The 12,057-nt window shown below is 45.2% G+C and overlaps 2 protein-coding genes across 2 annotated transcripts in view; both read left to right on the forward strand.

Annotated features, from left to right (window-relative positions):
* eif3ea (eukaryotic translation initiation factor 3, subunit E, a) overlaps positions 1-5,318 on the forward strand; it is a 46,700-nt gene extending 41,382 nt beyond the window's left edge. The window contains exons 11-13 of the mRNA XM_080767737.1: positions 3,209-3,311; positions 3,773-3,916; positions 5,110-5,318. Coding sequence (XP_080623863.1) covers positions 3,209-3,311; positions 3,773-3,916; positions 5,110-5,145 — 283 coding nt within the window. The 3' untranslated portion in view covers positions 5,146-5,318. The remainder of the gene's footprint in view (positions 1-3,208; positions 3,312-3,772; positions 3,917-5,109) is intronic.
* A 2,807-nt stretch (positions 5,319-8,125) lies between these two features.
* The window catches only part of rspo2 (R-spondin 2), a 66,728-nt gene continuing 62,796 nt past the window's right edge, over positions 8,126-12,057 (forward strand). Inside the window, exons 1-2 of the mRNA XM_080767968.1 lie at positions 8,126-8,690; positions 8,966-9,274. Of these exons, the coding sequence (XP_080624094.1) occupies positions 9,172-9,274 (103 nt within the window). The 5' untranslated portion in view covers positions 8,126-8,690; positions 8,966-9,171. The remainder of the gene's footprint in view (positions 8,691-8,965; positions 9,275-12,057) is intronic.

The raw sequence follows: 12,057 nt of genomic DNA on the forward strand, positions 1-12,057 counted from the left end.
GTTGAGAAGGACCTACCTCAGTAAGACAGCAAGATAAAGGCTGCCCCTCTCTGACACACAAATGCCCTTCCTATGAGGAAAGCATGACCTGATTTTCCTTTTATAAATTAGATTAGAGATCTTTGGCTGCTGCAGGCCAGAACCCAGCACTTTTTGGGGGTTCTGTGCACTATGGAGGATAGATTACGTTCAGGGGGTTAAGGGTTTGATGAACTCTTTGACGGTTAAACTCGATTGTGTTTGTTTTGATGTTCATATCTCACTTGGGGCTTGGACTGACATGTGCCCCCACTTTACTAAACTGCCAAACAAAATACCCAACACCCCTGTGCGGCAATCACTTAATCACTGCATGGGATAAGCCAAAACCAAAACAACACTTCTTTGTATTTGGCCTTTATTGGTGTATACGTGTGAACGCGTCAGAAGTAGGCTAGACTTGACAATCGATTTAGGGATTTGCTGTTTTCCTTTACAGTTTTTCACCGGTTTTCTACTGGCGAGCAAGGTCATGACAGATTATTGTGTTCTGTTCAGCTATCCTCAGATTACCTTTAACAAATTGGCCTTTGGCTGTGAATATGCACTGTGATTATCCCTCAATGAGCCATTTGCTATGCATGGGCAGCCATCAGGCATACGGGCTGCCTCACTCTGACAGGAGGCCCATGCGTTGGCCTCTCTGGTGTTAACGGTGTCACTTTGTGATGGCAGACATGTGTTAGCCATCACCATCCCAACGCACGTCACTTGACAGCCAACACTTTTCCACACTTGCTGGGTCCCAACTCCCAAATAATATCCATAAGAGCCATTTCTTTGCCAAGCATCGTTTTCCACAGGTTTCGCTGAGCCTAAAGCATAATCGTCCGTCCGGCAGAGCTTAGCGGGCCGAATCACGTCTCTCTGAGTGACAGGTTGATCAGCCTCCCCTCCATGCTTCTGTTACTCCTCTGGCCTGTTGAGGTTCACATGAATCAGTGTTTTCCTGTCCTGCTGTCCACCTCCTCCATCCTCTTCTCTGTGGTGAAAGTGCTGATAGATCATGCACTGTCATTGGGAGACCACACTCTATTTCGTCTTATTATGCTGAGGTAATGCTATTTATTTGTTGTTGATGTCTTAACGACCCTTCCAGACACTGATGTCATTGCAGCCCCCTCCTGTATGTGGTTTTTGCTACAATTTGAAAAAGGAAAGAAAAAAAAAAAGAAACCTTAGTGGGTTTGGATGATTTTCCTTTTTCTTCTGTTCGAGCCCTTGAGGTAAGGCAAACATTATCGTAAATGAGATTACTTTCAAGGGGGGGGGGGGCATTTACAAGGAAGTAGGTCTCCCGGTCATAGAGCGACAGTTCAAATCGTCCTGCTGGCATTAGCGGTTGTGGGATGCGTCTGTGTGTGGACCCATAGCGTGAGAAGTGGTTTGGTCTGGCCAGGTTCTAGCTTACTCACTGGTCTGTTCCGCTGAATGGGGCTCGCAAAATGTGATTAATGGACCAGGAAGTGATAATTAGTGGGGTAAATTGTTTTTATACAGACCTCATAACCCCTGTTATTTTGCACACACACACACACACACACACACACACACACACACACACACAGTAAGTACACTCAGGCCGCTTGCACTCAAATTAGTAACCTATTTTCCAAGCATGTGTGTTAATAAGGTTTGTTCAAACGTGTGTGTGTGTGTGTGTGTGTGTGTGTGTGTGAGAGGTGTCTTTCCTTTGAGATGAGGAGTAGGGTAGCTGTAGTAATTGTGGGCAGTGTGGCGGGCAGAGGGGGCAGGGATATTTATAGGCCCCTTATATGAAATGAGGGGGGGGGGGGGGGGGGCAGGAAACGTGGGGAGGGGGTCTAGATGGCGGTATCAAGGGGGTCTAGTTATTCCGAAAGCCACAAGGGAGGCCAGCTGCACTCTTTGGATCAAAGAGGAACGCCCCCCCCCCCCACCTCCCTCCCTCTGTTGTGACACATCCACGTCCCGCTGTATGAAACAGCGGCACGGTCTGCAACCTGGCTTTCATTTGGAGGGACAGTAGTAGCTGGTCCTGGGTCTGCTGCTGCTGTGTCACACACTGGACTGCTGTAGGGACCAGGTGGACAGTAGCTGGTCCTGGGCTGCTGTAGAGGGACCAGGTGGGGAGACGCGGTATGTCCAGGAGCGAGGGAGGGATCAAAGAGGAAGGAGAGAAACAGACTCAGAACAGGGGGGGGGGGGGGGGGGGGTTCCACTGCCTCTAATTGAGTTGGCTTCAGGAGTCTCTAAATCAAGTGTTTCCCAAGATTCGGGTCATGGACATGTTTGTTATGGGTCGTAGATATGGGGTGATAGCCCCTCCTATGTCCAGCTTTTGGTGCATGTGCAATTTTGAGTGAACACAAACTCTCTGAATCATGCTCCCCGTCTGCTGGCATTTTCCCCGTTTCATATTATACACCTGATTCAATAGAAGGAATGCCAGCACTCATTGAATGTCCTTTTTCACATGTTTATTTACCTCTGATGAGCCAATGTACGTACGCGTTTCAGCCAGATGGGCCTTCCTCATCGCTGTGACAACGCTGAAAGAGGACATTCAAGTGCTGACGTTCCTTCTTTTAATTGAGTATCTTTGAGCCTTGCACCTACAAGAATTCACCCTAAATTGGAGTGTTGCAGGTTTTCTGCTTTCGGCAGTCTTTGTTTCTCTATTATAAACCCGTCTTGCTGCCCTAAGTACAGCCACTGTCGCTCGCTCATTAACACTGTCGCTTTAATAGCAGCTGGTATTAATGTTGTCACTTAATTGGCTACACCACGTAATGCACAACATCCATCATGTTGATGTGTAGCATAAAGTTAATACATTAAGCCACATTAAAATCATGTTCATTTACATTAGTTTTTTGATTTTACACACTCTTGAGCAAAAGTAACTGAGTAGTTTACTGCATAGGATCTTTGCAAGCTCACATAGGCCCATTTCTTAGCCAGTGTAATGTATTCTTTAAGTTTAACCCAATCCCGTTATACTCTAAACTTGGTACAGAAACGGCTCCTGAGAATGTGTGGTCTATCCAGCTTCCTCAACAGTAAGCACATACCCATATTGCATGTTCATGGGGATCTGCCCTGACACCGTCTTGCGCCTACAGTAGCTATACCCCACTAGCGTTTTCGTGTCTTCCTACCTGATCGTGTGTCTGCTTCCTTTCCACAGCATGCTGGCAGACAAGTTGAACATGACGCCCGACGAGGCTGAGAGATGGATCGTCAACCTTATCCGCAACGCCAGGCTGGATGCCAAGATTGACTCCAAGCTGGTAAGACGCCCCCTGTCTGCCTCCTCAATCAATCAGTCCAGGACTTGATTGATTGATCAAAGATTCCCCAACAGACACCCCCCACCCCCTTATTTCTTCAAACTGGGGGCCGTTTCTTCTACATACTGTTAGGTGTGACCGTTGTGGGAATATGACTAAAATGTACCTTTATGTATGTCCTGATTTAAATTGAAGGGTATATTGTGAGGACGTTGTGAGCCACCTCTTTGGCCTTGCATGTTTTGGAATAAGCATCACAGCACAGGCTCTCTGTAATCAGCAAATCATACCCCAACTCCACTGGAATGACATAGAATTATCTAGATGATGTGAATGCGACCTATTCCACTACTAGGTCGGTGTTCATGGCTTTTCTTTGTGGGTGTGTCTTGCAAGACCAAATGTGATGGGCTTATTTGTCCTGACCGTGTGTCTGTTACCACCCTCCTGTGTTCCTATAGGGTCATGTGGTTATGGGGAACAACGCTGTGTCACCGTACCAGCAGGTGATTGAGAAGACCAAGAGCCTCTCCTTCCGCAGCCAAATGTTGGCCATGAACATTGAGAAGAAGCAGGAGAAGCAGGCCCACAGCGCCAAGAGCGAGGTGAGCATGACGCACCTGCACAAACCCATAGGTGAACCCTCGTCCCTTAGCCAGAGGCCACCAACCCTTCCTTGACTGATCACATGGCTGGAAGGGGGACATGAGCACAGAGCAGTTCAAAGCCTCTCAAATGATCAGCTCGGGAGAGCTGGGCCCAAGAATGTTGATGAACAACCATCAACAAAAGCTCTCTTTACACGAAATAAACCAGTAAGAGCAAGTTTAACAGAGCTAACGCTTTCATCCTTCCATTGCCCTTCAAAGGCCTAATGACAAGGTAGATTCCAATACAGCCGTAAAACGAGGCCCAAGCTCTGTGACTCAGCTCTGCAACGTAAATAAGGTGGACTCACACTCAAACTGGCTCTTGGTGAACATTACTCAAAGCCCTGGAGTTCCCTGCACTTAGGAGCTCCCGCAGATGTTTGGCTGTGGATGCTGTCATCCCAGTGCGTGTGTTTTGATGTTGACCTTGCGCGGATGAGTGGCATGTTAGGCCGTTGAAACTACTACAACTACCCAGAATGTCATAATCACACATCCTCTGACCTAGCCCTCCCAACCTGCCCTCAGCTCCTTGAAGTTGGTAAAGAGAGGCATGTCAGTAAAAGCGGATTGATGCATTAGCCCCCCACAGCACTGTCCTTCAGTCTACACACGCAAGGGCCAAGGCCGTGGAATTACAACAGTGCACATTAAATGTTCACTTTTAAACTGCGCAAAGGGTATCGTTTGATGTGCGCAATTACCCTCCTCCTTATTGTTTGAATATCTGCAGCGGGAGAGCTGCTATAACCCTGTCCTGTAAAAAGCATAGACCCCCCCCTTCATTAAGGAGTTTTTGTAATTAGACAAAAGAGGCTGCAAACAACTCACAGCACCATTACATCCTGCTGTCCTCGGGGCTACAAATCACTTACATATAGAGTGCATTTACTGCCTGCCATCTGGGTAGGCTGCTGAGGGTCCCTGTCAACTCTCACAACCACCCCTTGTGTAACAATAGAACACACACACGCACACATGAAGTTAGACATCTACAAGAAGGAACACGTCACGTTAAATGCTTGCACGTGTATCTTGTTTCTTTTACATTTTCTCTTCTCACAATTACTCACAAAGTGTTTTGTATCGATCATTCTTGGTGATCAAAACTAACTCCTCAAATGTTGATCTTTATCTTTATGTTTCAGACTCCAAACTGGGCAGGTCAAGAATCTGGATTTTAGAAGTACATGGAAGACGGATAAAGATCTTTCTTTTCGTCCAGGTTCTACATGCATCATCTCTGCTACATCTTTCTTTTTTTCCTACTTGTCCCCCAAGAAGCAGAGTACTTTTTCACTGATTCAATAAAAAAAAGAAAGACCTAAAACCATTTTCACCCATGATTGCCTTATTTCTGGACATTACAAATGGTGGTTTAGGTTTCAGTGGTCGGGCTTTTTGTATTGGTAATACTTGATGAAGTTTTAATGTGCGTATTGAGTCACTTGAGTGGGACGGCTAAGGCTGTTCTGTGCGATGCGGCCCATGTATGCGCTGTAATGATGAATGGGTGTTTAGTCTGTCGGTTTTATGGTGTTTTTAGTGGTAGGTTCACCGTAGCGGGCAGTCTCACTGTGAGATGAAGGGGGCAAGCGGAGGTGATGTACAGTTACTAGTGGTCATACTCTCTGCCAGTCATCCTTCCCATCTGAGGACATGAGGGAGCCATAAAGAACCATTAGCCAGACAGACACAATCATTTTAATGTCCTGCTCCCCCTGTTCTCTACTTTCTTCTCTCTCCCCCTTCCTCCCGCTATCACAACAGCTTACAGCCCCAGCCTTTCATCCCCTTTCTCTTCCTACTCGATAACTAGTCATTTAATGTGCCCTGTCTGCTTAAAGCCTATAGTTTAGACGTAGGATGCGGTTGTATGTTGTAATAGAAACATGGCTTAACCCTATTCTCCTCTTTCTCACATTGAACACCTTTTTGATTGTCAGTGCTGACATGACCGTGGCCAGTGAGGACCAAGTGTCTCGTCAAAGGGCTGACAGGTTGACCGCTCTGTGTCTTTGTGGAGGAGAAGGAGAGCAGCTCCCATCCTTGCTGCTGTGGCACCCGGGGCTCAGAGCCAGCCAGACCATTCATAAGCTGACGTCACCTCGACTCCCGTGGACTGCAAAGGGCTGCTGCTGGTCAAGATGGAGGAGGAGGAGGGGGAGAGAAAAAGAAAAGGATGAAGTGAACAAAGTGATTGGTTTACCGGTACACCCCCCCCCCCCCCCCCCCCCCCCCATGACACATGAAAATAAAAGTCCTCTAGGCTTAAATTATCGCATTCACCTTACCAGTGCACTCTTAGATGTTGTTTTAGAGAGACGTCCAGACCAACACCAGGCCTGTGGCTAACAGTCCTCCCGACCACAATGTCTGTCACTGCACTCTGAATAAATAAATAAACAAAGTCAGGAGAAAGGTCACTATCGGTTTTGGCAAGGAAATGTCCAGGGTTCTTTTTTTACATATTGTTAGAGGTTTTCCCCCCACAAAAAGGCTTTTGCGAGCAGTTCCAGTGATGAAATGGAAACTTGCATTGTGTGTGTGACTGTGTGTGTGTGTGTGTGTGTGTGTGTGTGAGAGCATGTGCGTGTGTGTTTTATTGCTCGAGGGTAGAAGTATCCCTTTCTCTGGTGTCCCAAGTAAGACCAGTGTTAACAAGATGTGTTAATGAAATGTTTGACTAAATAAAAATGTGTTTAGTGGACATGGAAGACCTCTGCGGGTTGTACCTATCTCAATCTACCGTCCAACTTCTATCTAAAATCATCCATTTTCAATTGATTTAAAAAACCTTCTTTCTTTGATTTTCAGGACGTACGAACAGCTGAATGTACTGTACATGCAATTAATTATTACCAGTATGTGATGGCCAGGCGACTGTATATACTGAGTTAGAAACGCGCGCACACACAAGCCTTGAAATATCCCATCCACATAAAAAAATATTTCCCAGAATAAATAAAAGATTAAGTGCCACACCTAGTGGTTGAAATGGGTAGAGCATTTACAAGTGCTATTACAATCAGGACATGAAGCATTTGCTGACTATGATGATTGTGGGGCGGTAAATGTTCCCAAAATAGTCAAATATAGTAACAACCCCTCGTTGTTTTGTGCATGCATCCCAGACCTCCCCTTTCTTAACATCGCTGACGCATTTAATCCATGCTTTTTTTGTATTTGCTCGTAATTATTCCCCCTAGGCGATTTGCAGAGTTGACCTACAGCCAAATGTTGAATATCACTGTGGAGTGGATGGATGCCAAACCCCATGACTTTCCCTCAAGGTAGGTTGGGTCTAACTCTAACCCCGGGTTTGATTCCTGCAATCTCAGTTTCAGTAAATGAGAAGGGGGGATTCTAATGAGGATCATTACCAAACAGGTTTTTGGTTTTAGGCCAATATAGTAAAGACCACTGAACCCGCGTCAGTTGTCCACGTTTATGGGGTCACGCAGGTCAGCACGTATAGTCTTCGTTCGGCCTTGAGAATAACCGTAAATAATTGAATAATATATATCCTTTCGCCACAATTGCAGCCTCTCCAACAATTAGACCACTAATTTTGTTGTGGCCAAGTCCAAGATGTAGGCTACACAATAAAAGGGGGTGTGACAAGCCCACCTCATTACTCTCATCATGCAGATATTTGCTTCTTGGCCAACATTTAATTATTCAAAAGGCGAATCGTGAACAAAATGAGGAAAAGGGATACTTATTCCGATATGCAATAACCCATCTTTAAGGGTTTAATAGTGAGCTTTCTTCCAAGTACACAGTAAAATAATCTGTAGTTTATTTAACTCTGAAAGAATATACAAAAAAAGAAACACGAAAGTGTCCATTTGTACCCACACTCAGACTCTGAGTTAAATTAACATCCAGGGTTTTACAGTGTGTAGCTGGGGTGATAAACACCCACCCGGTGGTCGCCTTTATAATTTCAACCTTAAAAAATATATAACTATTCCAGTGCTGTTGGGGTTGTGTGTGTTAGCCTGCACATCTGCACTAGGACCCTGCGGGGCAATCTCGGGGCTATAGTCGGACTCGGACTGGGGTGGGGGGGGATGTCATCTTCACAATCATAAGTAAGGAGGAAAAAAACAGCCCCGCTCTCCTCTGGCCAGCCAAGGGGAGTTCTTCTTGTGAGCAGCACCACAGATGGAGAACCCAACACGTGACATACGCACACGCGCGGCGTTATAGCAGCTATATGAGAAAGAAGAAGCGAAGCATCAGGACCAGTTGGAGTCTCTCTCTGCCACACACTATCTCTGCACAGCAGCAGCAGCAGCGCGCACAGACACATGCACGGCACGCACACAATCCACAGGAGAATTTGACCGGCTCTCGTTCGTTCTCTCCCTCGTACATCATCATCCTCAAAGCACATATACCGATATACGTTATTATTACATTAACAAGTTTGCCAGTTTCCACTAAAACTGTTCGGCTGGACACGTCCGGAAAACACTATCCAGGTATAAAAATGGAATAAGAAGCGTTCACTGATCAGCGCGTGTGGGAGAGAGGGAGTCAGAGAGAGAGAGAAAGCGCGAGGAAGAAACCCCCCCTTCTTGTTGTTCCTCTTCGGACCTCTGACTGTTCTGTGAAGAATAAGTTTTCATACAAGAAGGGATGCTGTATGTTCCCAGCCCGCACTTACACTCAGAGGGAACCTAAAAGTTGACCGAAGCGGATTTACTCGTATTTAATGCAGGTATGATGCCGTTACCGTTACATGGAACACGGAGCATCTTGAGACCATTACGCGTGGTGGTTGCTCTCATTTTTGGGTGTCATGCTTTGAGAGCGTAAAAGAAAATGTGCATGTGAGCCGAACGCATTGCCTTAACACTTCTGCTATTGTTAAAGAACATTAACACACAGAACAGTGTATATATAGCCTTGTTTATTTTTGCCATTATTTTGGGTATAGGTGTTGATCTTGTTAAAACTGTTATCATATAACCTCCTTTGTCGTTCTTTCCGCAGCACTCAAAGGGTCCCACTTGTGACTTAAGGACCAGCGCGCTTCAGAAAATGATTCTAATCGGCGGTGTGATACTATATCGCCTCTCGTTTGATGTTTGACACTTTGGGATCAAGCAAGACGCTGGAGGACACTGCATCGGAGAATCCATCCCAAGCCCCCGCTGGCACTTTTTATTCAAGTCGGAACAACAGATAAAGTCGTCCAGATGCAGTTTCGGCTGTTCTCATTTGCCCTAATCGTATTGAACTGTATGGAGTACAGCAACTGTCAGGCGCCGTCGTCGCATCGCTGGAGGCGAAACAAAAGAGGTAGGAAGGATGCATCCTGTGGGTTTAGTTCGTATGACAACGAGTATAGCGGGGACGACTCTGGACTCTGTTATCTGTTATGAGTGTTATCCATCATTCAATGACGACTAATAATCACATATCGTAGTCACATATTCACAGCACATGTAGGCTATAAGTTGACTGAAGTTGAATGAGTTCTGTAGTTGCGATGCTTCAGCTTACATAGCTACAACCACCAACACAGCACTGTAAATCATGTGTTAATTGAATTCTGGGGAGTGTTTCACACTCTTGAGTGACAAATGGACATATTTAAGCCTATATAGCTATACTTAAGTGTGCGTGCTAATGGAATGCTTGCCTATATTGGCAGTAGACGACTCCTCCAGTCTCCACTATTTAACTTGGATAGCCTACTTGACTGACAACACTGACTTGTTCTGTGAGTCCTGGGAGATATTTCAGAGTTTAGGAAATGTGGTATTATTTATTAGCCTACCTTCGAAAAGGTATCTGGTGTTTAGCCTGATGATTCCAAACAGTGCGTAATTTGCAATATGTAGTGTGTTTGCTCACAATAATTAAAATTGCAGTGCAGTCGAATTGAAAACGTGGTGTAGTAGGCTATATAGCCTTATGGTTTATACTGATGAAACACGTTCACTTTCCTTGTCGCCTCAACCTGTCCGCCAATAATTGCGCGCGGTTATCAAGGAACGCGCCATGTGTTAGATGATGTTAGATGTGATTGAAACTGTTTTGAAACTGTTTCAAATAATGTGTAAGCAATGTCCTTCTTGGTCCATAGAATGCGATGACACGTGGGGGTTATTTCGGAATCCCCTTCCAGTGTCTTATGCCCATTTTAGCATCTACAACTACGACTCCTAAAGCTGGTTTTAATTGATCTCATAACCACTTTGAACTGTTGGTAGGCAACCCGTATAACAATCGCCTTGGGGAAGCGCAGGGCCATTCAGCCCCTTAGTAAATACTAGCCTACTACTCGGAATGAATGAGTAGACAGCGGAATTAAACTGCCGGCTGTTGCAAAGCCCCTTTGTGGGCTACCAGTGGCAGTGACATAATCAAAGTCCTTGGTGCGATGACGAAAGTGCCAGTCGATCTGAATTGCGCACTGGGAGCTATACACACTATGCTCCATAACTCCACACAGCAGTTGAGTATACAGTCGGTCAACGCGTCTAAATTCTCATTTTTGGTTTGCTTGTAAAATGTAAGGCAATCACAGATTTAATCATATGCACTGCGTGCCAAGGGAACCTCCACACTCTGCAAGCCATCCACTGCGCCCATCTGCAAATAATCAGGCAATCACTGCGGGGTACTGGCACACACACGTTTTTCTGCTCCTCTATTTCTCTCAAAGGATTGTATATGATTTCAGATGGTAATATACTAATATAAATTTGTTTGTAATATATTTTTCTTCTCACTCAAACTGGTTAAGTTGAGGGTTTAGGCCTGGGAGACACTGACACAGTTATATATGGGTCCACAGTATACTAGTTTTTGCAATCCTTTCCCTGGTGGGTTTGGGTGTGCTGGGTATAGATGTGGAGATGAGATCAAGAGGTTCATTTACATATTTGACCTATAAGAAGAGCTCTAGACTGAGCATTACACATTGTTGTTAGCAGATTGAAGGACTCTTTCTTAAACTGTTGCATTTCACTTGTCAAGCTAAATCCGGCAGGAACAACAATGTACAGTCTAGTGGCCTGATAACTAATGTTGGACGAGGTGATGTGTGAGCCAGGTGGAACACAACACTGGGGCCAAAAGTGGCATTTTAGAAAGTGCATGGTGGCAGTCGGCCAAGCGCTAGTTTTTTCTTGTTGGCTTCCTTCCTTTATTTATCATGGTTTGTATTGAGAAAAGCGTGTGTGAGAGAGATCACTGTTCAATACGTTCTGAATATTTTTCTTGCCCTCAAGGTTCCTGTGACAGCTTTATCCCATTCTGACCGGGAACCCGTTTTGGTGTTAGCATCATGTTATGCTTTAGCTATTGAAAAATAGCAGATCTACAAGCTCATAGCGCGCCACCGAGTGGCGCGCTACGAGCTTGTAGGTCTGCTATTTTTGAAAAATCGAAGAACGACTGACATTTTTAGAATCTGATCTCAGGTCAGAATGGGTTCATCAGACCAGTGTGTGTCCAGTGAAAAACCTTGTATGAATCTGATCTCAGGTCAGAATGGGTTATATACAGTCTGTCTGGCACGCATACGGGCCTATCCAAATCATTCAGGAGTGTTGAGTCCCAGACATTCTGAAACTAAATTTGAATTTGGCCACGCTCTGCTCCCCAGGCTATACCTATTTTATATAGCAAAACACGCCCTGCATGATTTAACAAATGGCTTTACCTTATAGGTATAGGGTGACTTGACTAAACATAGTTTTTTGTGTCATTGATATAGGCGGCTGGATTTCACGTGAGGTGTAAGGGAACGTATACTGCCATTATAATGAGGGGATGTCAGGAGAGAAGAAACAGCCAGTGCAAATAACTAGGAGCCACTTAGACCATATGAGGGAAGCCTAGATTGGGATCACTGTGGTTTTCTGGGCTGATCTTGTCTTACAAGCTAACATATACTGCATGGCATGACCCTCTGTCGGTCCTCTGTTCTTCTGTGGTTAATGTTTTTGAATGGTTTTCTCTTTTTTTTTTAGTCTGCAAATAAAACAGATGAAAAAACATATTAAATTTACACCTCCTAACCCCCCGGCCCGCGACAGTAAAAAGGAGGAAATCATGCCAACGAGCCCTGC

The sequence above is a fragment of the Protomyctophum bolini genome (assembly GCF_963924005.1).
Source record: "Protomyctophum bolini genome assembly, chromosome: 7".
NCBI lineage: Eukaryota > Metazoa > Chordata > Actinopteri > Myctophiformes > Myctophidae > Protomyctophum > Protomyctophum bolini.